The sequence below is a fragment of the Quercus robur genome, chromosome 6 (assembly GCF_932294415.1).
Source record: "Quercus robur chromosome 6, dhQueRobu3.1, whole genome shotgun sequence".
Taxonomy (NCBI): Eukaryota; Viridiplantae; Streptophyta; class Magnoliopsida; order Fagales; family Fagaceae; genus Quercus; species Quercus robur.
Window position 1 is genome coordinate 6,038,613 of NC_065539.1, and position 26,813 is coordinate 6,065,425.

A 26,813-nucleotide genomic window follows, 5' to 3' on the forward strand; every position below is an offset into this window, starting at 1 on the left:
AAAATGAATCTCATATATATTAGAAAGTAACAAAAACTAATAAATAAGTCTCTTAAATTGAAAGTGATTCGACTGTTTATAAAAAAATTCAATCAATTGTACGATAAACTGTGTGCACAAGGGCACCGTTACCCGAAAAAAGAAATCTTTAGCAAGGAAAATGTCAGTACTTGCCACTTGGATCACATTAAAGACAAGTACTTCACAATGTGTTAATTTGGAGTAAAAAGGAATGAAAGGATGTTCACATTCACATTTCGAAAAGATGATTTGTAATTGTCGCCCTGTGTTTATATATATTGGTTCTAGCAAGTAGCAAGAGACAATTTATACCAAACTAAAATTAAGAACCTCAGAGAAATCAATTTAAATATTTCTCAGTTACTACAATAAGTCAGAGTTGAAAATTTTGGTGCCGAACCTCGACTAATTTTGCAGTGGCACTGACTCACTGAGCATCTTGTGTTCTCCCCATCCCCGTACACAAATACACATGGAGAGAGTCAGAGAGAGAGCTGAAAAATGTATAAATAGGAAGGTTTTAAAATATAAAATTAGGCACTCAAAGTTTAAGGCTGATCGAGTCATTTTAGTTTAATATCTATCTCTGAGTTGGTTTCATTTAAAGTTTCAAGGCAAATTGCCTTCTGTAACTTACTAGTACTGTTGGTTCGTCACTTCCATCTCATATCATATGCCATGTAAATGTAAGTTTATATGCTATTGGGATCCTTGATAGTACATAATAGTAGTCTGTTATAATTGGCTTAATTTTAATTATAGAATTGGCAGTGCTTAGCTGTTGTTAATCAATTAAGGTTTTTCATAATATTATGCTGTTTTCTATTTTTGACTGTTTGAGCTAGTGCTTGTTTACAGTTGCAAACATTGATAAACAGGTAAAGGTCACACGTTGGATAGGTAATTATATTTTTAATAGAGAGAGAGAGAGAGAGAGAGAGAGAGAGAGAGAGAGAGAGCTGAAAATGTCACTTTTTGAGAGAAAAATTGGGTTTTCATGAACCACTTTATGGCACCCAGGTACACAAATTTTCATGAAAAATTGAGTTTTCATGAAGTTTGTTTAAAGTTCATTTGATTAGGCATTTTGAGAGTATAAAAAAGTGTTTTAAAAACTCAAAACTCTGTTTTGTAACTTCAATTCCTTACAACTTTTTAACAAACACTTATTTTAAACTCAAAACACGAATTCCGTAAAATTCTACGAACAAACCCATAATGAGTGAAATTAACAGAAAGAAAGCTACTTCACTCTTTTATCATAGTCATGAGTCATGATACTAAAATTAAAAGTTTTAACAATCACTTGAAAACATATTTAACCATAATTGACATATAATCTCTTTCTGTATTATTATTATTATCATTTTAAATCTCCCACCAACCGGTTCGATTTTTATTTTTGACAATAACTTTACTCATGTCATTGTCAAAAGTGAGAAGTTAGCTACAACAAAAGCTATAATTTCTTTTTTTTTTTTTTTTGATGGGATACAAAAGCTATAATTTCTTAGAGGAAAACCAACACAGTGAGAAATTATTACCACCATCACTATGGAGTCAAACCTAGTAGTGATAATTTCACTTTTCATTGTTTTGTTAGTAAAAAAAAAAAATGGCCCACATTAAAAGTATAAAACTACTCTACTTTTTAAAATAAAAAAATCGACCACACGTGCCATGATTGCCATCAGTTCATCTCAAGTCTCACTCTGAAACGCAAATGACACGTGTCCACAATGAATTAGCTCTGTACACTACACACTACAGTGCATTCCCAAGGTTTCTCATGTTCAACAGTACCTTTTTTTTCATCATTATTATGTTAGACTTAACAGGAAGGGAGCAGAGCAAGCCCAGATGTTGACCAGTCACAATCAAAACAAAAAAGAGAGTTGTGGGCCTGGCTGGGCTCAGGGCTGGAGGGCCCAGCTTGGCCATTTCCAATTCCAAGAGCAATAAACAGACAAAATACAATAATTATTGCAAGAGCCAAAACGACATCGTTTAATCTAATCTGTCATCAATCCATATGGGGCAGGGTAATATTATAAGTATTAAGGCAACAACCATGGTTCTTTGGTTCTTTTGTTAAGGACAAACTAATTTCTGTTTCAAAACTTGATTGATGGATATTTTTCTATTTCTCATTGGAAGAAAGAAAACAAATTTAAGAAATATTCCCTCCATTATATCTCCCTCACCTCCTTTTCTCTCTCATTTGAAATGGAAGCTACAACAAAAAGCTGTATTTTTCTAAAAACATACTAATCCACCAAGACAACCACCACCAATTCCTAATATATAATGGCTGTCTCAGAATTTGTGATTATAAATAGCTAATGACTTTCTTTCTCATGCAAGAAGTATGACACCTCCTTAATTGCTTTCTACCTTAATTTATTTATTCAAAACTCTCTTTTTTTTCTCTTTCTCTCTCTCTCTCTCTCTCTCTCTTCCTTTGTAACAAAAGGGGCACTTCCAAAACCACACCAAAAATCCCATTCAACCGAACTGATTGGACTAGGGTGTGAAGGATAAAAATTCACATGTCATGACTTGAATTCTACTTTAGATGGTCTGTCTGGTGTCTTCCCCTTGTATCTGGACTATTATGTGAAGAATTTGCACATGACCCAACTGTTAATTCATCACTTTTATAGCTCAAGCAAGCAGCATCTAAAACCCCAACAGGGCTTTGGGGCACAGACGAAGCTAAGTTACTTGCCACATTCGCAGACCCACTTATCAATGACAAATCTTTCATCAGTTCAAGACACTTCACGACCCTTTCCTGTAAAACCCCACACATAAACTAAATTTCTCATAAGCTCATCAAATTGGAACAAATATAAAAGGCAAAATCTTTTTATAAGCAAAAGTAGGTATGTCCTGTCCTGGGTTTATTTCAGCGGGCACCACCAGTTTTACCTTTTCTACATGTTTGAAACAGGACATGGCCTTATCAATGTCCACTTCTTGAATTTGCCTTGAAATAGAAATGGCCACTGCTGCAGCAATTTCGGAAGGCCTGAATTCCAAGAAGTCAATACCTGCAATCAATTCCCACCCAGCACTGCATCAAACCCATTAATCCTCAAGAACATCCAAGAACAGAATGTAACACAACAAATGGGGACAGACCTTTGATTGTGCTTAATATGAGTTGTACTGATCTAGAAATGGATAATATTGATGGATACTGAACTTTGTTAATCTTGCTTAGAAAGTAATCAATGAATGAACAAGGGGTGAGAGCTTGCATCCTCCAACCCAATGTGCCCAGCACCAGAAGCTCCATTCTCTGTATAGAGTTAGCTCCAAACACAAACTTAGGTTCTCCCACCTGCACGCAATCATTCATCACAAAGGCAACCGGATCAAATCAATACCAAATTCAGAACATATCAAATTGCCCAACCAACAACTTCAAATTATTGTACATGAATTTTATACCTGTAAATCTACCAACTGAGGCACATTAGTCTCCTCCATTTTGGCTGCTAATGACACACAAGCTACAGCTAACAATTGCACAGCCCAACTTTTATCTCTCTAGATGCCCAAGAAAAATGGTAAACAAACATCAAGGATAGAGATAATCAATAAGGAAACACAATAATAGGAATAAAATCAAAGAAACAGGCATACTTGCTTTCAATGTCCGAACTTACTGGCAATTCATTAATTGATAGGAAGCGATCCAAGTAGTTCATGGATAGACAAAGGCTTGATGGTCCAAAACTGTAATGATCATAAGCCTGTTGATCACAATGAACAAAACCCAGTCACTAAGAGAAGTGACCCTCTCATGAATCAAGAAAGAGATTATATTAGATGAACAAATTATCAATCTGTCACAAGAGAAACAATAAACCAAGAATTTGTCAAAATGGGAATGAATGGCAAAGATAGAAGGAAAACTCAAATCAAACTAAACAATGCATTCGAGTTACCACACAAAACTTGTTAAAGGAATGAACATACGATTCATAGACAACTTAGAAATTGATTAAACAAGGGAAAGCACAGAAAACACATTTCATAAATGAAAATGAAATTCTATGAGAAAATTGAACATTGTTAAGAAATTTGTCTTGGTAATAACCATAACATGTTCTTGAAAACAAAAACACAGTTGCATAAATCTGAAATACTCATAAAAACCGCAAGAGAATCAAACCAACAATCAATGGGATAAAATCCAAAAACCATTTGAGAAAAATCAATTAGACCAACCTTCCAAATCCAATCAAGAGCCTCTCTCCTAAAACTCAAGTCCAAGTCCCCACAGCGCAGTCTCTTGAGATAATCATCTCTGGGTAAATGCTCTCTCTCCCTCTCAACCATCTCCCTCACTCTCTCCTCACTCTGCAGAGGAAAACGCTCCAAGGATTCGGATCTAATATTGTCAAAAATCGAGTCTTTATTGTGTGTGTGATTGTTTTGGTGGTTCCAAGAAGGGGAAACCCCAAACCCATCTGTGGCATTGCCATCAACATCATCAAAACAAGGATTGGTGTTCTCTGCACAGAGAAGGCTTGAGGTGGAACAGTCATGACTTTCTGCCATTGAAAGGACCTCAAAAATCTCTCAGAACCCAAGAAAATCTCATCAAAAGAGAGTTCTTGAATAAGTTTTTATCAAAGATTGTGGCTTGCAAGGGTGAGCATTTTTTATTTTTCTCTCCTCATTGTGCAGTAAAGACAATAGCAGAAGAGAGCAAGTGAAAAGTATAAAATAGAGAGTGAGATTTGGGGGGTGGTTGAAGATGAGACTGTGAGAATGACAAAGGAAGGAGCTTTTTTATATGTAGGAAATGAAAGTTTAGTTTTAGGGTATGCGAGACATTTTGGGTCTATATCTATATGGTTGTGGATTCATATTTTTTGTAGGCCATAGAACACAAAAAAGGACAAGGAAAGTCCATCTAACCAAAAAAAATGTTGGGGTGAGGGGGCTGACGGCAAGAATATAAAATTCCCAATAATATATATATACATACATATATATATATATATATCCAAGTAAATATATTGAATTAACAAATTATAAAAATATAAAATAAAGTGATTTGGGTGATTATTAGCCATGTATGTGTGTCATGGACCTCATGGTGTGTCAATTTTGTCTTTGGGGTGCTTAATAATGAACAAAATGAGTAAAGTTATGGTGAATGATTAATCAATAAAAGTGCAAGAAAATATTTAAGAAAATGTATTTTGGAGGACATTTTAAAATACTAGAAAAAGTGTTAGTGAAGGTGTTTGGAAGGGGAGCAATATGAAACTTGCAACGAGGGCATAAGCATAAAACATAAAACGTACATAGATATAGATAACAAGAAACAAAAAATAGTAAGATAATTATGCGTGTATCAAAAGCCTTGCAACTCAACTAATTGACACATATTGGTATTTCCAACAAAAATATTTATATTTTTTTCTCAAAAAAAAAAAACAAATATATTTATAGTTCAAATCATTTATCTCTCATTATAATTATCAAATTATAAATATATATATATATATATATGATGAGGGTGATCAAATTTTCATGACTAAGTATGAGCCCATATTTAAGTATGCAATATTATTTATGTGACATACCGTGACAACAAGAATCTCTATTCGATCCAACTCTCAATATCTCAGCAAAAAATAAAAAATCCAACTCACGATCCAACTCATACTATAAAGAACACAAAATTCGATTGTACATTTCTACTAAATGGTGCTAATTAGAACAATAGTACACCTCAATTTTATTACCAAAAAAAAAATGATGCAACTGTGTTTTCACTAGAATACAATTATATTTAAGACAACCCTAAATAGTATCCCATCCACTTATTTGGCACGTATATCATATTTTGGGTTGGAGTTTTTGCTTAGACAGTTAGGGTTATACAATAAAAATGCATAATAATTGATGAGAAATCATTCATTTATTATTATTATTATTTTGTTTTGTTGAGAGACAGTCATTTATTATTTTGTTATTAAAAGGATGAGTATTCTTGAAAGCCATTCTAAGAAATAAATAAGGCATAGCAATGTAACTACACGTGCACCATTATGTTTCATGATTATAATAGCTAATGAGCTGTAAAAATCCAATATTCCATCCAAAATTCAAACAAATAATAGAAGGTAGTTGGAGTCTAATAGACAAATAATACATGGGGATTAAAAACCAAAAGGAAAATTTGGGGGATGATGACTGAGTAGAAGTGTCCATCAAACAAAAAACAAAAACAATTTTTTTTTTTTTAAACGGCGCTTAAAATTGTCTAAATGCTAAGAATGTGGGTTAATGTTTTTTTTTTTTTGGATGGATGTATGATTTGTGCATTTGATTTCAGAATACAGATGATGCAATTATGAATTATTATATTTTTCTTTTGAGATAGATGTAATTATGATTCAATGAAATAGAGTAGGGAAAATGGGAGACTACATATTTAATGTGTGAAACATAAAGATGTAGCTTGAGCATACTTACAGTTACATGTCATTTATTGGGGACATGGGTTCTCCAATATCAATATGCCCCTTAAGTTTGACCATAATTTCAAGGGGTGGCCTCAAGTCCTCAACTACTTTTAAAATATAATAATAATAATAAAAATGAATTAAGCACTATAGTTTTTTTTTTTTTTTTTTTTGAGAAAGAATTAAGCACTATAGTTAATTGTTTACTTGGGTCGGGTTCCTGAACTCATTTGGCAAGACTAAGACCAAAAAGGAAATTGCAAGCAGTATGTAGCCAACAAGGGAAGGTTTCAAATGATTGTGGAAAAAGGTCTTGCAAAATTGAATCAAGTTCCTGAAAAAAGTTCTCCAAACAAAAAAAAAAAAAAAGGTTCCTGAAATGCGGCAAAGTTTCAAGCCTGAATAGTCCTATTAGATGGAAAATTATTTGATAGTTCTAACGTACCATTGTACTTCCTTCTCTCGCACGAATAATAGATTTCATCGTAACTTTAATTATTAAAACTCATTATTATGTGAGAAGATGGAGTATCACATTATGTTATTCCTGAAATGATGAATAGTTACTTCTATTAGACATCAATAGAAAGTGAATTTGTGTTTCTTAATAATTCAATAATTAATAGTTAAGCTACAAGCTCTTAGTACCCTTTCAAAGAACAGTAAATAAACTATGAAAGAGTCTAACTCATTGAATTTTAGATTTTTTTTTTTTTTTGAAATATTAAATTTGTTAGCAAAAGGAAGAATTTCCATTGTGGGCATAACTCTCCCTTTGCCAATAGAGAGAATCAGAGAAATGCATAGGCATTATTCCAAGAGGTTGTAACAGCCATTTGGAGTAATGGCTACGGCTATAAAAAGGAGCCACCCATGAGTAATGCAATACATAAGAAATTTATCTCTATCGTCCGTGGTTGTGTGAGTTATCTGAACCATGGAAATTGATGTAGCATTTCTGTAGTATGCACCATCAACAAGAGAAATTAATAGCAAAGTCGAAACTGTGAAAAACCATGTAAAACGAAACTGGAGTCCTTAGGTCATCTTGTCCTAAACAACATTAAAAATTTATATATATATAAAAAAAAAAAAAAAAAAAAAAAAAAAAAAAAAACCTCTAATTTAGTGATATTTCAAGCGAAGTGAGGTAGGTCCGAAATTAAAATTTATTTCACTGAGCATATCATTTCTAACCAGATCTTTACTATAAAATTCAAACCAATTTTCTCCATTTCAAAATAAATAAAGAGGACCATAAGTTAACATTGCTTATTGATGATGTATGGTAGGTCCCTCTTGACAAGGAGGAGTTATACCATGCACCGGTAATATGTTTTCTCTCTCTCACAATTGGTGGATCCTACTTCTTAGTAGGATCCACCAATTATGAGAGAGAGGAAACATATACTTGGTGCTGGGTATATTTTTCCCTTGATAAGGTTGGGTTGGGACATGATATCCCATGTATTCCAAGAAAACAATTCTTGTAGCGACTCTCTCATGGATTTTGTTGTGAGGCGTTTTCATCGAGCTATTGTATAAATTTTGTTTTGATGCTTCTAATTCTTGTCTGTTTGGTATGAGTTTATAAGCTCTATTTTTAGCTTTTATGTATAGCTTTTTAAAACTTTATTTTTTTTCTCACTTTTTCAAAGTACAAATATATTTAAGTACGTTACATTAGAATGATAATTATCTTGAAATAGGAACAAGTATGAGGGGGAATACAATAAGTTTTATTAATGAAATAACCATTCTTATATTCTTTCGTAAAGAGAAAAAAAAAATTCTTATATTCAGCTATTTGGTGATAACAAAGAATAGAACCTGTAATCGTGGTTAGTAAAATATACACATAATACTGTATTTTTTATGTACATACATATTTTAAACAAGAAAAAGAAAAAGAAAATTCTTGTTTATGATTATATATTCTTAAAAGTACATTTTTATTGTATTATAACTATACAAAAATACTTCAACTTACAAAAATTTAATACTCTTATTGACACTACTAGACTCATCACATACACTTTGCGTGTGCAATAATGTTTTTTTTTTTTTTTTGGTTTAATGTTATAATGTCTAAAAGTGATATATATAAATAACTATAGGTATTTTATTACTCCTTTTTTTTAACAAAGAGGTAAGGTATCATGGAATAATGTTTAAAATTGAGATAGAAAACCGTAAGAAGTTCAAACCCAATAGGACATTTGAATTTATTGATTGGGATAAGAATTGTGATAAGTAAAAAAAAAAAAAAAATTGAGATTTAAGCAAAAGAAAGATGATATATATCAGTGTGGATGGATGGGGATTTGTGAGGATTTGTGATAACTGTATAGAATATGGATAACAAAAATTTTGGAATGTTTTAAAGAGTTAAAAAAAAAAATCATAAAAATTTCGGGATAAGAATTAGTAGTTTTTACATGAGGTAGTGGGGTTTTTTTTTTTGAAGTAATTTCGGGATAATTTTGTATTTTTACAAATAGGAATTAGACATTTGAATACAAATGGGTGGTAAGAATAACATTTTTTTCCCCTTTTGTATGTGAGATTGTGAGGTAGTATTACTCTTTTAATATTTTTTGGAAGAAGTAATTTGGTATTTTTTTTTTTATAAAGATAATTGAAATATTTGAATTCAAATAGATAACAAATACAGATAGGAATCAAACATTTAAATACAAATAGGTGGTGAGAATAACATTTTTTTTTTCCTTTTGTTTGTGAGATGATATTATTATTTTAACCTTTTTTGCATTTTTTTAGGGAAAAAAAAACTAAAGGGTATGTTATTTCAGAATTTGTATAAGGATATTTTAGTACACCAAAAATTAAAGACGAAACAGGGGAATCCTCTTATTAATAGTATAGATAGATAATTGTTTATTATACCAATGTTTATAGTATTAATTATGACAATAAAATCATCAAAATTAATATTTTTTTTTAATTCCATATTTTACTATTTAGGGTAAATTGTAAATTGCACCCCTAAAGTTTAGGGGTGATTAGATTTTACACCCTAAAATTTTAGAATTTGGATTTTACCCCTGAAATTTAGGGTGTTTGGATTTTACACCCTAACGTTTTAGAATTTGGATTTTACTCCTTAAAGTTTGTGAGTGTTTGGATTTTACACCCCAAAATTATGAAACTTTAAGGTGTAAAATCTAAACACCTTCAAACTTTAGGGAGTAAAATCCAAACACTCCTAAAATATATGAATTAAAATCCAAATTCTGAAACGTCAGGGTGTAAAATTCAAACACCCTCAAAATTCAGAGGGTAAAATTCAATTTTTAAAACTTTAAGGTGTAAAATTCAAACACCCCCAAACTTCAGGGGGTAAAATTCAATTTTTAAAACTTTAAGGTGTAAAATTCAATCACCCCCAAACTTTAGGAATGTAATTTACAATTTACCCTACTATTTATATTAAACATCAGGCTTTTCATATTTTTTATTATAATCTTAGATTTTTTTATCAATTAAAATTCTTCTATAAATTGGGTGATCATATCTTAAATTCCATATATAGTATATAAGTATATTATATTATAAATACAAAATCAAAATATTTTATATAATATAATATAAGGCTATAAATAATTTTGTTTCAGAACGTTGCCAAAAATTAAAATAATCTTGTACTGTTACAAACACTAAATAGTTAGAGAATATTTGAAGACAATGAAGAGGAGAGCAAAAAAGCTTGAGGGAGGTCACTTTTCACTGTGACAAGTTTAACCTCCACTCTAAATGGTCCCGCCAACCTTAGTACTAATGCGTCCTGCACAACTCGAACCTAAGTGCTAAGACAAGACAGACAATAGTATAATATAATTAAACAATTTTTTTTTATTTTTTGAGAAAATATAACTAAACAATTGAATTTTTTTTTTTTTTTTTTTTTTGGCAGAATAAACAATTGAATGTTGATTCAGTATAATAATTATTTCATTAATGAATCTATTCCTATGTACAAAACGTGTTATGTGTCCTACATCCGTATGCTATATGCATTGTATGAAATTGCAATAAATGCGTTCGCTATGACCTTTAAGTGTGTGGTAAATTCTAGTCTAACAAGACTTAGGCCGTTTTGTTAGATTACCTTTGGTCAGAGTTTAGTCTCAATAAGCCGTTAGTACACTACCCAAATCCCTGTGTTCTAACTTAACAACTAATTCATCTCAAAAAAAAAAAAAAAGGTGTGTGGTAAATTGACTTCTAAGATTTTGGTGGGGGTCAAGGTCAAGTTTAAAATGTGAAATCAGGGTGTTGAGAGAATAATTCTCAAGTACTCATGTGTTTAGAGAGGCGAATAGATGTACTGATAATCTTGCTAGAGCGGGCTGTTCTTTTTCTGGAACTTTTGTAGTGCTTGATGCACCGCCTAATGATGGCTTATGTAATATTTTAAATGCGGATGCCGCTGGGTTGTATTCCTTAAGGCTTTCAACCAAAACATCACCTTTTATGGCTAGTTAATTTTAATGCAATATCCTCTTAATCAAAAAAAAAAATCCCAAGTACTCTCAAAGTACAACGAATGGTGTTCTCTTCTATCACATTTATGGTGAGGTCCACTCTTTAAATTCTTGGTGGAATCCACTATAAATATGAGAGAAAAGAACATTATTTTTCCATACTTCGAAAGTACCTACGAATTTTCGGTGTTAAGAATTAAGAAATAACCAATGGACAAAATGTTGTCATTTTTTCCTCTTTATGCCCCACAAATGCTCTTACAGTCCTATCATCAAATCAAATGACCAAATTTAATCGTCTCTCTCTGAATTTGATCATTAGAGTTCTTGACTTCTCTCACTTTCACTATATTACATAATCTCTTGCCGAGTACACCCTTCACATCTAGCGACGAGATGGCCACATGTGTGTGTGTGTATATATATATATATATATATGTATATAAAAGATTAATAATTTGATAATTTTACTATTAGATTATATTTTCCATCTATTTTAAAATGTTCTTTAAATTTTGTGTTAATTGAATAGTATTTTCTTTTTTATTCATAAATTCATGTATGGTGTATAATTTAAAATTTAAAAAAAAAATCTTGAAATTTAATCATTTTATAATGAAATAGTTATTGATATCCAATTATCTTGATTCTTTGAAAGCATAAATAGTATAAGACAATGAAATTTAATGATTAATTTGCTAAAATACTTGTTCAATAAAAAAATTATAGGGTGATATAACATTGCAAAAAGTTACATCATATGTAACTTGAACCTAACCCTAAATGTGTGTGTATGTTAATGCACATCAATTTGGATCATGAACACCTACAAACTAAGGTGGATTTTATGCCAAAACATGGAGCCTAAAAATGAAATATGGGAGAAATTTTCTCTAATTCGTTTCTAATTTGGGTTTTTCCTATATATAAACCTCTTTTAGTGAGGTTTCCTTGATTTTAACCATCTTAAGGGCTTATAATTAGGGGGTATTGCCTACATTATGGCAAGATATTGGGCTCATAATCGTTCCTCCTCATAATGGTGAGTATCAGTCTCCCCATCCTCGATACATAGCCTTGGTACTCATCTTTGATACTCAATCTATTCCCTTGTTGAAGTTAATGGCATGCCTTGCTTGGGTTGGCTATGCCATGACCCAGGAAATATATCTTATCATGTCTCAATAAACGTGAAATGCATCAAGATTCTTTCACATTTGAGTTCATTATATTCTTCTGTACACACACATATATAATATATTTATTTTATATATACCTTACTAATTAGGACTATCACTGAGTACATTTGTCTTTCTTAGTACTCTTACCACCACCATTTTTTTTCTCTCTCATGAGCATTGTCGTCACCCAATTAAGGATGATAAAATGCCTTTGCCCCATTTTTACGCAAGTTTTCCGAACAGAGACAAGGCACTCATAATCTAACCCTATCTCATTCTCAAAAAATAAATAAATAAATCTAACCCTATCTCATTCAATTTTCATCCATATCTAAATTCAATTCCTCTTAATTTCTTTTTTATAGATAAATACAAGTAGCATATATAGCATAAATACAAGTAGCATATCAGCTTAGGATTTTTTTTTTTTTTTTTCTTGCGTGGATTTGTTTTGGGGTGTTGTTTGGGTTTAAGTTTTCTATTGATAAATTTTGTTGTTGAGCTTGTTAAATTTATTTCAGATTTTAGATAAATAAAAAATTTTATAGCCTTTAAAATGATCAATAATATTGTTGGGGGGGGGGGGGGGGCAAAGTGCAAATTTATTTAAACAAATTGCTAAAATTAATACATACATACATACATATATATACTAAAAAAAAATTTGAAAAAAATTTGGGGGAGGCCACTGTCCCCCCCACGTCTAAGTATAGCTCCATCACTATAAAATAGTAGTACTAAACTCTTACATACAATTCCCACCTACATTAAAAATTAATCGGTATCTTAGCCTGATAATAAAGAGCAATCATCATGGAGCGGATACTATAGATTTAAAATAATATCATATCTATAAAAAAAATTATAAAAAATAAAATAAAAAACTCTTATGTACATTAGGTCATTATGTTTCCTATATATTTAATTTGGAGTTTACATCAAGTAATCTATAAAACATGGGTCTTGTTAACAGGTGCCCTTAGGACAATTATTAATAAACTATTCTTAAAAAGTTTTGACACCAATTTCATGGGAAATATAAAAAGCCGTAAAAAAAATTAATTTCTTTTTTTCTTTTCCAATAGAAATCTTTTAAAATATTTTCTAAACTAATATCCTTAGGGCATCCGTTAACTTTTTCCATAAAACATTGAAAGATGTGATATCTCAAAAAAAAAAAAAATGAAGCTTGATGTATGATTTTTTTTTTTTTTTTTGGGAGATTATGTCGCAGTGGGCATCTGTTCTAGCTAGCATTCAAGGACTCTCTCTCTCTCGTAACAATAAATACGATCATTATCACATCAACAATATAATAAATAAATGAATAAAAATCATTAGCCTACTTTTAAAAATAGGGTTATGCTAACGAGTGCCCTTAGGGCACTTGTTAATAATCAATTTTAGGAAAGTTTTGATATCACTTTTATGGGAAATGAAAAAAGCTGTCAAAATATTAGTTACATTTTTTCATTTCCCATAAAAACTTTCTTTAAATAAATGTGATAGAGTTTTAACTTATATCTTTATGATAATCCTCGACCTACTTCTAATGTTCCACTTTTTGCTACACCTATTGTGGTATTTCATGCATTTTTTTGTTCCTTATAAAGTAATCAAAGTTTAAAATTAAATATAAAAAAAGACATATAGCATATTACAATTTGTGAAGCATAAAGTGAAACACTAAATGAAATAAAAGTTGGTGAAAAAATAAAAAATAAAGAGTGGAACAAAAAAAATTTAACTACTTTTTAGTTTTGTGTTTTAAAAATTGACTCACCAATATATATGACATACGCAGTAAAATTTGCAATAACTAAGAAAAGAGAGGGGTAAGATAATGAATGAATACTTTCCATGCACTAGATGGACATTCAATTCTAATAAATTTAATTTAACAATATATTAACATGATGTATGCCTTAGTTTCGGTTAACGAATTTCCAATTTACTCAATGCGCTTTGTTGAAAATTGGATTTAAAAAGAAAATTGTGGGGGACAATTATCTAGAAGGTACTATTAAAACTGTATGAATTGGGCCTATGGCCCAATTTGAGGATATTAACCAATCCAAGGATGATCAAATAAAGTTATAATGGGAATGGTATAAGAAGAATGAATAAAAATTGTATGTGATAGTCCAAAATACGTCCGAGAAGAAAAGTTATTTCGGAAACAGAGATCCGAGATCAATAAGAATGTATTATCATCCTGGACCCTCTTCAAGGTTGCATCACAATTAAGAGTCGGACATTGGATAAGAGATAAGCAAAGGGGAGGCAACAAATATCTTCAAAAGCTGCTACCTCCACATTAAATGCCTCCCAACTAACTCTCTGACCGCATTAATATGGAGGTGATACCTGAACAGTGGTCAAGCAGCATTACAGCTACTAGTTGATGGTTCTGGGAGGTGTTGGATGGGACAAGAAGGAGTTCCTAGAATCTAACCTACACGTGTATGGTGGGGATGATACCAAGATTGTAGTATATAGTATGGGAAGGTGGCCTAAAGGAGAAGGACAAGAAAAAGATCAAGAAATCTTTGTAATAATACTGTGAACTTTTGTAACTTTGTTCATAAACAAGACATTATAACATAAGCTCCTCAAGCCGTGTCGAGGACAGATTTTCTCATTTTACTTGTGTTTAATGATCTTAATTCAGCAATTTTTATTGTCTTTCTTCTGGAGTAGGACTAGTTCTTTCACCCACACTCTACAAATTCATTGTTTGGGCTTGTTGGGCTAAAACCCAATTCTATACTAGGTTCAATCCAAATTCAATCCTTACAAAAATATTAGACAAACTTTTTCAAAAGCTCAACTATATACAAAACCAAAAATACTCTTCCATCCACAATGCAAAGCACTAGCCTTTAAAATTCTTATTTAACTCAGACGTCCATGCCAAATCTACTACCATTCCAAATCAAAGGTGTGGTCGACTGCCAAAGGCTTTGTAGTTGAATTGGCACCTCCCCATGCACAAAGTGCTTGGAGGTCTAGGGGGGAAAGGTTCGAGTTGTAGAGTTAACAGCATGTTGTAATTATCTCTCTCAAAAAAAAAAAAAAAAAAAGGTGTGGTCGACTCCACCACCATCCTAAATCAAAGATCGCTTGACTCCAAAATAATCCCAAATCAATGATGCACTCGACTCCACCACCACCAAAAGGAGAGAGAGAGAGAGAGAGAGAGAGGGCAGCAAATATTTATGTGAGTTAAAATGCATTTAAGACAAATATTTGTGTAAACTTTAATTGTAAAATTTTTATTAATAAAACTGGTAGGGTGTCAGTGGTGCAATTAATAATACTCTTTGGAAGAAAACAATTATTGCTCCTTATCTATTAACAAATGTCTTATGTTAAAGATGTTATTATCATCATGCACCCTTGGCATGATAATTACTCTATAAATGCAAGTTTTTGTAGGGTGAAGGAGGTAAAAGTCAGGGTTCAAGTCTTTAGGAGTAATCTTCACACCCATATACACTTAGATTGGATTAGAGTATAATTTCTATCTTAAATTTTTTTTTTAAATGTTATTAATTTATAATTTCTACTACACAGAAATTACAAACTAATGTAATGTGTCACCAATCATTAGAACACATTTCAAACATATGTTAGAATTACTCTATATGATTAATGTCACATCAATTTGTAAATCTGATATAATAAAATTTGTAGTATTTCTAACATCACACACATGATAGTAAATGTGATTGGTGTCGCATCAACATAATAATTAATTTCTTAATTACTTTTTTTGTTTTGTATTTAAAAAGTCATGTTAATTTGTACAATATCATATCATATATTATATAATAAAAATTAGCTCCTAAAAATCATAGTTGCACCTAGTGGCTATCTCTTCTATGTGACAAAAGGCTACACTCATATTAATTATTAAATTAGTTTTTTTTTCTTATTATATTAATTGTTATGATATATTTATTAAATTAATGGTAAGATTTAAGGATAGTTTAATTTAGGTAAAACTCTATTATCTTACTCACATTAATTATTAAGTTAGTTTTTTTTCTTATTATATTAATTGTTATGATATATTTATTAAATTGATGGTAAGATTTAAGGATAGTTTAATTTAGGTAAGAATCCAAATCTTCTGTCCCATTTTTCCTGCTCCACCCTATACTCCACCAACATGTCACGTGTTCACCTAATTAATTAAATACTATCATTTAGGTAAACCTCTATTATCTGAGTTCAAGAAATTTAAGATTATATTCTAACTACCTTTCAAAAAAAAAAAAAAGATTATATTCTAACTAATATTCTATTGCCTAAATTTTTATTCTTATCATTTTTTTTTTTATGAAACATCCTTATCAAATTTTAATTTTTTTATGAAATATCCTTATCAGCTTTTAAGGATAAACTTTGGATAGTTGTAATTTGTATTTTAAGGATAAACAAGATATATTTTATTAAATAAAATAAGTTTTTCCTTTTACATATGATTATATTTTTATTTATTTATAAGATATAGTTCATACTTCAATTATTATTTTTTAATTTATATATTATTCTTGATCAAATTTATCTCTACAACAAATGGCTAAATTCTTATTAATTAGGATAGTTTATTTTAGGTAAAACTTATTAATTAATTTTCAAAAAATTTAAAATTCTACTACAACTATAGTTCACTCTAGGTAAAACTCTATTAGCTAGGTTTTTTTTTTTAAATTAAATTAAATTCTATTAAAACTAAAATTATATTTGAAAAAATTTCAAGAATTTTAAAATAAAATTTAAATTTTATTTTTTAATATAATAAAACTTATAAAGTAAATACTATCCTTAGGCCAAGTAACTCAATATATTTGCATTTCAAAATTTTAATCCAGATGAAACTTTAGTAAAGTTTCTAAGTAGCTCATTAAAGTTTCAATAATATTTTTAAATAAATTTAAATTAATATGTGCATCACATAGGCATACTACTAACTAGTATATATAATATAATCTGTAGTAAATATAACAACACTTTTTTTCCTCATGGTCTTGGTCTGTGGGAAAATAGAGGGTGTAAGAAAATTAGATGTTATGACGGATTTTTTTTTTCCACTTATGGGATGGACATTCAGTTTCAATATTAATTTAACATTAACAACAAATTAACATGAAGTTGTCACAATTGTGAAATGCAGAGACACCAGCATGACAATTTCAATCCCAGCTTCTCAATTCTTACAAGGCAACCAGTAAGAAAAGAGACTAAAATGCCTAGAATTAATTTGAACTATGATGCTTAACCCTGCCTTCATGAAATAATTCATTCTTATTTGAGATCTAAAAGACACGTGCTCTTTATCTTTTTAAGACTTTAGCTAACACAAATTTCTAACCCTTTTCTTCTCCTAGAGATGCTCTAATCCCTTTCTCATTTTGAAACTTATTCACCTTTCCAGTTTCCACCATCTCTTTTTTTCATCGGGTCTGCTCCCAAAAATTCCCGAAGACCAAATATTATTTACTTTACTACACGTCCCAAATCACGTGTATTAGAAATTTTAATCGCAGCCTTAACATGCTCACTTTGTAAGTAGCTTCATATCCCATTGGCAAAGTCCCTCTTGGACCTGCATGGCATGGTGGTCCAAATACATTCTTTTAAGTTTTTTTTCGTTTGAGATTCGAGCTCTCGAGAATGGTTCCTCAGTCCTCAGTCACACCCCCTCCATTCTCTCTCTCTCTCTCTCTCTCTCTCATCTACAGGTGTATATTTGTCTCCCTCTTGCTGTGTCACTTGTGAATTATAAATTCTAAACCTTCTATAACCAGATATGAGATTGCATTGAGTGCGGAAGCTACATACAATGGCACTTACCAGCTATATTTCAAATAGTTTAGACAAAAATAATACTAATGAATCCCAACCACACATAAACTTCACAATAGTCCTGGTTGATAAATTATCACTACGATGCATATGATAAATTATTTGTTCCAAAATTTAACCATTATTTTATTCAATAATTTTTTATTGACAAGCAAAACTTTCTCAATTCATGAAAAGGGTGAAAAGATTTAATCCTTGTAATGTGCATAGCTTCCAAGTAAAACTATAAGACATAGGTTAGGGGTCAAGCTACTTACCAGTTGCCACCAGATAAAATATGCTTAATTAGTAATGTTTCTAGACAGCTTTGTTATTTGATTCCCACACCCCTAAGTTTTCTAGTAATATACACTTTTCTTTTCCTAAAAAGAATCAGATGGTGCCAAAAACTAGCAGAAACAGCAGGGAAGAAAGTCATGGGTCCATATCATAGGATGTTTTAGCAAGTGAAACTGCATGGTTTTAAACATGATTGCTTTGAACAGGGAATAATGAAGTTGGACCCTTTGAACAGGAAATAATTCCAATGGATTTGGATTTAAAGAGACTCTTATCTGCTAATTGGTTTTAACAACAATGATTAATCTGGTCCTCCGAAGCCTGTTTTATGTCTACATCTCCTTGATAAATGAGCTGATTAGAACGTGCGGAGCATTGATATGAAAAAATCAATATAGCAGCTAAAGACTTGTTAGGAAGAACCTTTTCCATTTTAACATCCTTGATTAATATAGATTTTAGTATATGACTATTAATTCATTCTTGATAGTTGAGCTAAAAAAAAAAAGATAGTTGAGCTACTTCAAGTTCCTAGCCTTGCTGTTTGCTATTCAAAGTGACCCCACTACCTCGAAAGGGAAGTTTTCTTACAAAAACAATTATAACAATGAGTTTGATGATACTATGACAAGAAATTGACCATCGTTAAATCATCTGAGTAGTCAAACAATGAGAAGAAATGTCACTAACAATGCAGGCCAGGAGGCCCGGCACCAAGTCCAGATTACACAAAGTACAAATTATTGTGCAATACAAAGCAGCCTTTATATTTGATTAACACATGGCATCCATTTCAAGCTCTAACAATTTGGTGGGTGACAGAAATTAAACGTGCATGGATTTAAAACTAGGTGAAAATTTTCATTAAAATAAAAATACTCAAGGTAGCATAGGACTTGCTAGTAAAAAAGACTGGCTCTAGTTTTTAATTTGCATGGACCATCATCATATAAAGTTAAATTTAAGATAAATTACGATTTGCACTCACTAAAGTTTACATCTTTTCATTTTTGTATATAGTTACCTTTCTATCTACCTCTGTCCAGACTATGTCGTTAACTCCCATAAAACAAATGGCATAATTTTACTGTTTTTCTCATTTCAAAATTTTTGAGAGAAATTAGAAATAAAAAATTACTAGAATACATCTTTAAATATACTAAAAATTATTGTACGGAATAAATAAATAAATAAATAAATAATCAACCTTAACTTTTCCTTTATATGATATTCTCTCTCCATGGTAGCATCGTAGTAGCTTGCCTTACTAATGCAATGCTCAATGACAATATCATTAATTACTACCTTGTAATGTTGAACTGTCATGGCCTAGCTCATATTGGACCTTGATCTTTAAGCCCATTGGGATCAACATCATTTTAGCAAGTGAGGTCGACATGGAAGAGGGGCTTCGTGAACCAGAGGCTGTGAAGCTTGCAAAATATGGCAGAGTCGACAAGACCATAATGGATGGACAGAAAGATCATCACGAATTTATGAAAAAGGGAGGAGGGTGCAAATATGAGATTCGGGGCAAAATGAGTGTTTGGATGGTGAGAAAAAGTGAAAAGAATTGAGAAATTGAGATGGTTTTGCTTGATTGACGTTTTGGTCAAAGGGGTTTGGGAGTTTTGGGGGATTTGAGCTAAATTCAAACAAGTCAAGTAAAATATGATAAGATTAAGCAATAACCTAACGGTAATGAAATCATTTGTGATGCCTAATTTGTGGTGCCTAATGTTATGCAGTTCAAACACCATCTTCCTCCTTCCTCACTATCTACCCATTTGAAAATAGGATATGATTTTTTCATATATAATTTGATAGTTACAACAACAGGAAAGAATGATTTGAACAATAAACATCTTTATTAGAAATACCAGTTGAAATAGAAGATTCTTGACAAATATGATAGGATTATGTTTGTGGATAGGATGAATCTGGATTTATTTGCAGTAGTCCAGGTAAATAGTGTTTGCTACGGGGTAGTTCGGACATGGGGTACAATGACATGGTCCCCGGCTGGTAAGGATGAAATTTTATTTCTAATATATTTAAAATCTAATAAATAACAAAAACCGTGATTTTATAGGAAGGTGCGTGGATGGAAGGTATCAATGAAATCCAAATGAGAGTTAAGAGAAAATGAAAAACAAACCCAACTTAGAGGGTGACTTTTTTAATATTATCAACATAGTTAGGCAATATTCAGGTGTTAATGAACAAGAAGAATGATAATTTTTTAACAAACCTTCAGTATCACAGTGTGGAGACTCACGGATTCTATTTCGCCAAATTTTAGGCATATTATCATTCAAATCTCCCAGCAAAACAGGAACCCCCCTCCTCAAAAGAGGGATAGGTGCATGCAGGAACATTGAAGCTACCAAAAGTGCCAGGAACATATACATCCAGCATTTATATCAAAAGGCTTAAAACAATAAAATACAGAAAACTTTAGAAGTAGCTTAAAAGAATAAGTTATATGCCAAGAGTATGGTAGCTTAGAGACATAACCGGTTCTCATTTACTAGGAGAATCAACTTTCAAATTCCCCATCCCCCAACTATCAATTTATTAACAAAAATAAAAAATAAAATAAAATAAAAAGAAGAAGAAGAAGATGAAAGAAGAATAGTTAGACTAAGACCACTTACACTAAACTGGAATTGCAGTACTAGGTGACAGGACTAAGGTCATAGACTCATAGTAATAAACTTCAACCAAGTCTAATTTTGCGACTCCAAACCAACTGCCAACTGCTAGGCCAGGGTGGGGTGGTTAAAATACAAGCCCCCCAAAAAATGTCTAAGTGACAAACTTCAAGGCCAAAAAAACATATTTTAAAACTCCAATCTTCAAAGACATTTAATATATGCAATGAAGATCATTCACTGGCTATTAGAATTCATTCACACACATCAAGTTGATACTACTGGAGACTTTGGGACAATAGGAAAATAAAAGTAGAGCTAGTGTCCTAAAAATCTTCTCAAGTCTCTTTAAGCCATAAAACAAATAAAATGAGATACAAATCATCACAAGTACATGATGCTTATAATGACACATTTGATCAGCGCTATGCAGGTTACAGAAAATGTATGACATTCAAGCCCACCTCCCTCAAGGAGCACAATATTCCATTCCTTATGCCTCATCTATCTGCTCCTGCATGAAGCAGAAAGAGCGTTGGTTTAGAAAACTTTACAATTTTGAGTCCACCATAAAGTAATTTGTCAGGCTTTAAAAACTAGAATGATTGTATAAATTAAAATCCTGGTTTTACAACCAATATTGGCCAGATATAGTAACCATTCTAATTTGACTGGACAACAAAACTGGATCAGATCAATCTACCAGTCACACACCTATTAAAAGCTTTGGATTTACGAAGCAAGGCACTAACACAACTGGCTGAAGGATGCCATTGGGTCAATAGATCCATAGACTATCATGAGGGTGAACATGCATTTATTAGTTCAACAGAGGACAAAATTGTGGCCATTGGGTGAAGGGGATAAATGAGAAAAAACATACATCAAAAAAGAAGTGGGAAAGAACATCAGCAGTAAATGAAGAGAGGAACTGATTGAGAACATTTATGAGTCTGGCGACTAAAGCCTGAAGCTGTGTAATACCCATGGCTACTTAACTTCTATTTCAATTTCAGCACTTTTAGATTCAGAATCATTTATTCAATCATTTATTTCTTTTTCTGGTATGTTTATGCATTGTAGCATTTAAAGCAATGGTCATCAAATTTTCCTAGCAGTTTCAACAACAAAAGGCTTTGAAGGATTAGGGCAGGTGGAATTCATCAGAGTTTTGTTCTCCACTTCTCCAAACTGCCTCATTGATTAACCTTCATGGGCCTTAAGGGACATGGATTAACCCAACTGAGCCACCATTCGCTCCGGCACATCCATGCTCAGAATGAATAGAAATTTTGGTACACAGCAACATACGAAATTAACATTACCAGAAAATAAAAGGATATCTCTAGACCACCAGGGATTGAAGCCATTCAGTTTTGTACCATATAGCACTTCTAGTAAACCCATTTTGTTTTTTCCATTACATTTAATAATTATATCACACCACCATCAGGATTTTTTTCTTTTCTAGTCTTCAAGAGGGTATTCCAGTGATGCTCTGTAATTTTTCATCCTGTATCTCTTGCAGGCCTGATTGTGCTTCTAAATGCTAGGTAATAATGTTTAATGATTGTGCCTCAAAAAATAAAAGGTTTAATGATTTTTTTGCCCCAGAATGACCAAATGCTCCTCTAATTTCAAGTTGAACTTACCTGCATATCTGAAGTCCAAAGAGTGAGGTTGTCCCTCAGCAATTGCATGATGAGAGTGCTGTCCTTGTAGGACTCCTCACCCAATGTGTCCAGCTCAGCAATAGCTTCCTCGAATGCCTGTGGATAAATACAAGGTTTAAACATCCAAATCAGTAATATTTTATGTAAATTAAAACTGATTACCATTACTCAGCCTCTAGCAGAACATTCAACTTTATCATATAAGCAAGTGGCCCAAGAAAAGGGGTGCTTTCATATCTACTATAGACCAAAATTTGTCCCATGTATTTATCATGCAGTTTTCATTCTTTCTTTCTTTTTTCTTTTTTAACTTTTTGATTGTTTTATTTAATTTTATTGTATTTTTTTGGTTCCATGATTAGTTCCAAAGTTCCTTAGGCATCACACCTTGATTTAGTTCCCAAAAAATGAACTTCCATAAGCCTATCATTCAATCCCTAATGTGCTAAATTTGCACCTTCAGTTGGTCACTCTTTCCAGTGCAACTGAGGGGCTCAATATCAACCTCAGCTTCTCTTCTAAAGAGTGTTTTTTCCAAATAACCAGTAGAGAAGTTCAAGAATACTTACACTAAATGCTGCCAAAAATCTGACACCCATGACCGATCATTGCATTTACAATTAGTCTGTCATATGTTCTTGCTTTGCTATTAACCAGGAAGTAAATAGAACACAGAGAAACCCCAAAACAAGAATAGATGACCTTTTTTTTCTTCTTCCTGAAATCAATCCTTCAGTTTTCATTGGAATTAAACCAGTACAGGCCCCAGTCTACAAGTGATATAATGTGATCATTCATAAGTTGTTAGATCTCCAACCTAAATGATATAGCCTTCATGCTTAAGTACCAAAAGATTATCTTAACCAATTTCTTACACCAGAACAACCTCAACACAATAGTACCAGCAATATCATGTGATCTTCCAATTTTTTTTTTTTAAGTAATATAATTTTATCTTCCATAAGCTGTTTAATTCTCCAATTCCTTGATGATATAACCTTCTAACCCACATCCCAACAATATCGTGTGTGTGTGTGTGTGTGTATTAGAAGCCACATCCCTTCATTACCACATAACAACCATAACTTTCACCAAAAAATAATAAATAAATAAAACCTAACCAATTTCTTAATCACCGACCAACCTTAGCACAAATAGTAACAAGCTACATCCCTCCAGCAGATTGGTATGCTCAGAATGGAAATAATTTGCAGTGCCTAGTTTTAACAATTTGAGACGTGCATTGTGATTCGCATTAGGATTTAAACTCACTTAGGGTTTTCCTAGGACATATGGAACATTTCATGTGGTTGAAGTTATTCTCAGATTCAATATGAACCAATATTGATCCTACTTTATGCCCAAATTGAAAGGGGAAAAAAACTTCCAAGAAAAAGAAAGATCCAATGGTATCCATGATGATGGCATCTTTCTGAATTCTACCAGTTCAGGCTTTTGGAATTGAAGACAATGTACTTGCAATGCAAGTGACCTGTATATGAACCCTATTGTTAGAACAGAATGATTGAACCAAATATGGATCCAAATTTACTTTGAAAACGTGGTCAAGATTTGAAGTCACATTAATCCAGTATAAATTCTATTCAAACATTGCATATTAGTTTTCCCTATATTATGTCATACTTAATTAAATTAGGCAACCTCGATATCACTCTTCAATTGATGCACGTAGCACCATGGTTAATTATTAAAATGTGCAAACACTGAAATGCAGCATGTACATGTATGAATTCACGGAGTCATACAAGAAACAGAAGATAAATACCAGGAGACAAATAGGGAAATAGACCAAGGCATAATCATGATAGTGAAGCAGAGTATAAAAAATCCATAAGTCTATTAATAGGATTTTCCACCTGAAAGATACTGAAAAACTTTGATGGTTCTTAAATCTTAATTCAGCAGTTAGACATGCTCATGCCATAAGATGATACAAAGAAATATATTCCTAACTTTTAGCAGTCATAGGAAAGGAGCAAACCTGTTTTGCCATGTTACATGCTTTCTCCGATGAATTGAGGATCTCGTAGTAAAAAACTGAGAAGTTAAGTGCCAGCCCCAGCCTTATAGGGTGTGTTGGAGCAAGATCGGTGAGTGCAATATCCTCCAAGCCAATAAATAATCACATAAGTACATAAATGAGGGCAGGCCTCAATGAAACTTCTTCAACTTGATAAACGAAGCGCAGATATAAATTTTAGTTTCCTAAAATCCAAATAAAATTTCCTTTTTGAGCAAAAATACGCAAAGTAAACACCCTATAGAACAACCAACAAGAGAGAGAGAGAGAGAGAGGAACACAAAATACCATTGCATCGGTGCAATTGTGCAAACATAAAACTCTAAATGACAAAGTAAATTCCAAAAAGAAATCAATCTGCGAAGTCAGTTGCTAATACTTTATAAAACATACATTAACTCTTAACATCTCTACCCAAGTGATAAGCGATATACGCCGCAACGTATTTCATTAATTAAATTCAGGATGGAACCCACTATTCAAGTGAGAAGAGATAGTACGCATTTATTAATGACATAATGTAAATTATATTCAATGTGTTTATTATTAACAAATGATATTTACAGTGGAGACATAGTTCCAACTCAAGCTTAATAACTAATGAATTTAATCAGTAGTTTGATGCTATTGCAAAAAGCTATAAGGACTACAATTTAATAATTTTATTTAATTATAATTCAAAAATTAATGAATAAAATTTTAAAAATTAAAAAAAAATATATATATATATATATATATATACCTGAGCCGCCTTGTAAGAGTGCATAGTGTCCTCGGCGGCGGCTTTCCTCTCATCGCCGACCTTGAACTCAGCCAAATAGCGGTGATAATCACCTTTCATCTTCAGATAGAAGACCTTGGACTCGCCGGTGGAAGCAGAAGGCACCAGGTGCGACTCGAGCAGCCTGAGAATTCCGGCGCAGATCTCCGATAGCTCCGCCTCGACCTTGGAGCGGTACTGCTTGACGAGCGACACGTGCTCCTCGTTCTTGCGCCCTTCTTCTTTTTGCTCGATCGAAGACACGATGCGCCAAGCGGCTCTGAGCGAGCCGATCACGTTCTTGTACGCCACCGATAGGAGGTTCCGCTCCTCCACGGTGAGCTCCGACACCGGCGTTGATCCGGTGACCAGATTCTCCATGTACTGTACCATTTCTTCGTAGCGCTCGGCTTGCTCCGCCAGCTTCGCCAGGTACACGTACTGCTCTCTGCTCAGTGAGGAAGCCATTGGACTAAACACAGAAAAAAAGAGAGAGAGAGAGAGAGAGAGAGAGAAAGGAAATCAGTTTGAACAGCTTTGAGAGAGAGAGAAGGAATATAAGGTGGTTTTGGCTGGCTTTTTTGATTTTTGAGACTGTGACCGCTCAACGTACTTCCGCGAGTGAGATTAACGTGTCCTACTCGCTTTTTTGGAGGTTGTGATTTGGGAATCACAGCACTATACGAACCAAGCACGTGAAAGTTTAGAAATTATATAATACGGTTGCGTGAAGCACGTTATTTATTATCTATTCCACTTAAAAACTTTCACATATTTAAAATTATTAGTTTTAAAAAAAAAAACATGTTTAAAATTATTAAATAAAAAAATAAATAATAATTAACTACTAACTCAGCAATTTTAAATAGGTAAGAAGTCATTTAGTAGAATGGTAGACTAATGACGTAGTCCACCGTGAAGGCAGCATAATTTCTCATAAAAGTTGGATTGAGGGTGCGTTTAGATACCACTTATTTTGGTGAAACTAAAAACTTATTGCTAAAAGTTCTGTAGATAAAGGTAAGAATTAGTTAAAATAGTACAGTGGACGCATGAATAGTACCAAAAAGTACAATCAAGTCTATAAATAATAGCAAAAATAAACTGAATAGTAAAATAATTTTAATTTTTAATTGTTTCTCAAATGCACGCAAATCTAATTTTTCTTAGAAACTAGTGCAGCATAATTTCGTGGGAAGCTAGACTCATGTGTAAAGCTCAAAAATTTTAAAATAATTAAAACTAAATTATTAAATAAATAGTAACGATAAATTATAAAATAAGTAAATTATTTTAATAAAAATATTATTTTTAAGTTCTAAATTAAATCA

General features: G+C 32.1%; 2 protein-coding genes across 4 annotated transcripts; both read right to left on the reverse strand.

Moving 5' to 3' along the window:
- Positions 1-2,127: 2,127 nt before the first annotated feature.
- Positions 2,128-4,853, reverse strand: LOC126732457 (cyclin-D4-2-like). Of its 2 annotated transcripts, none has more exons than XM_050435308.1 (6): positions 4,261-4,853; positions 3,696-3,782; positions 3,478-3,576; positions 3,166-3,367; positions 2,953-3,074; positions 2,128-2,836 (listed from the first exon to the last, which is right to left on the reverse strand). In XM_050435308.1, the coding sequence occupies exons 1-6, from the start codon at positions 4,591-4,593 to the stop codon at positions 2,588-2,590; spliced, it is 1,092 nt and encodes a 363-aa protein (XP_050291265.1). In that variant the 5' UTR covers positions 4,594-4,853; the 3' UTR covers positions 2,128-2,587. The 2 variants fall into 2 exon arrangements, with proteins under 2 accessions (XP_050291265.1, XP_050291266.1); XM_050435309.1 differs by having other exon boundaries at positions 2,128-2,815; positions 4,261-4,852.
- A 16,342-nt stretch (positions 4,854-21,195) lies between these two features.
- On the reverse strand, positions 21,196-26,015 carry LOC126732458 (14-3-3-like protein GF14 kappa). Of its 2 annotated transcripts, none has more exons than XM_050435311.1 (4): positions 25,465-26,015; positions 24,684-24,806; positions 22,661-22,777; positions 21,196-21,516 (listed from the first exon to the last, which is right to left on the reverse strand). In XM_050435311.1, the coding sequence occupies exons 1-4, from the start codon at positions 25,948-25,950 to the stop codon at positions 21,502-21,504; spliced, it is 741 nt and encodes a 246-aa protein (XP_050291268.1). In that variant the 5' UTR covers positions 25,951-26,015; the 3' UTR covers positions 21,196-21,501. The 2 variants fall into 2 exon arrangements, with proteins under 2 accessions (XP_050291268.1, XP_050291267.1); XM_050435310.1 differs by having other exon boundaries at positions 21,196-21,522; positions 25,465-26,013.
- Between the last annotated feature and the right edge of the window lie 798 nt (positions 26,016-26,813).

Bases quoted from the DNA above. Each gene is read 5' to 3' on its own strand.
- LOC126732458 (XM_050435310.1), bottom strand. From the start codon at position 25,950: ATGGCTTCCTCACTGAGCAGAGAGCAGTACGTGTACCTGGCGAAGCTG. The intron at 24,807-25,464 runs GTATATATATAT...ATTGGCTTGGAG, and splicing joins ACTCTTACAAGGCGGCTCAG to GATATTGCACTCACCGATCT. The intron at 22,778-24,683 runs GTTTGCTCCTTT...ATTTATCCACAG, and splicing joins CATGTAACATGGCAAAACAG to GCATTCGAGGAAGCTATTGC.
- LOC126732457 (XM_050435308.1), bottom strand. From the start codon at position 4,593: ATGGCAGAAAGTCATGACTGTTCCACCTCAAGCCTTCTCTGTGCAGAG. The intron at 3,368-3,477 runs GTATAAAATTCA...GATTGCGTGCAG, and splicing joins CTCAGTTGGTAGATTTACAG to GTGGGAGAACCTAAGTTTGT. The intron at 2,837-2,952 runs GTAAAACTGGTG...TGAGAAATTTAG, and splicing joins GTTTCAAACATGTAGAAAAG to TTTATGTGTGGGGTTTTACA.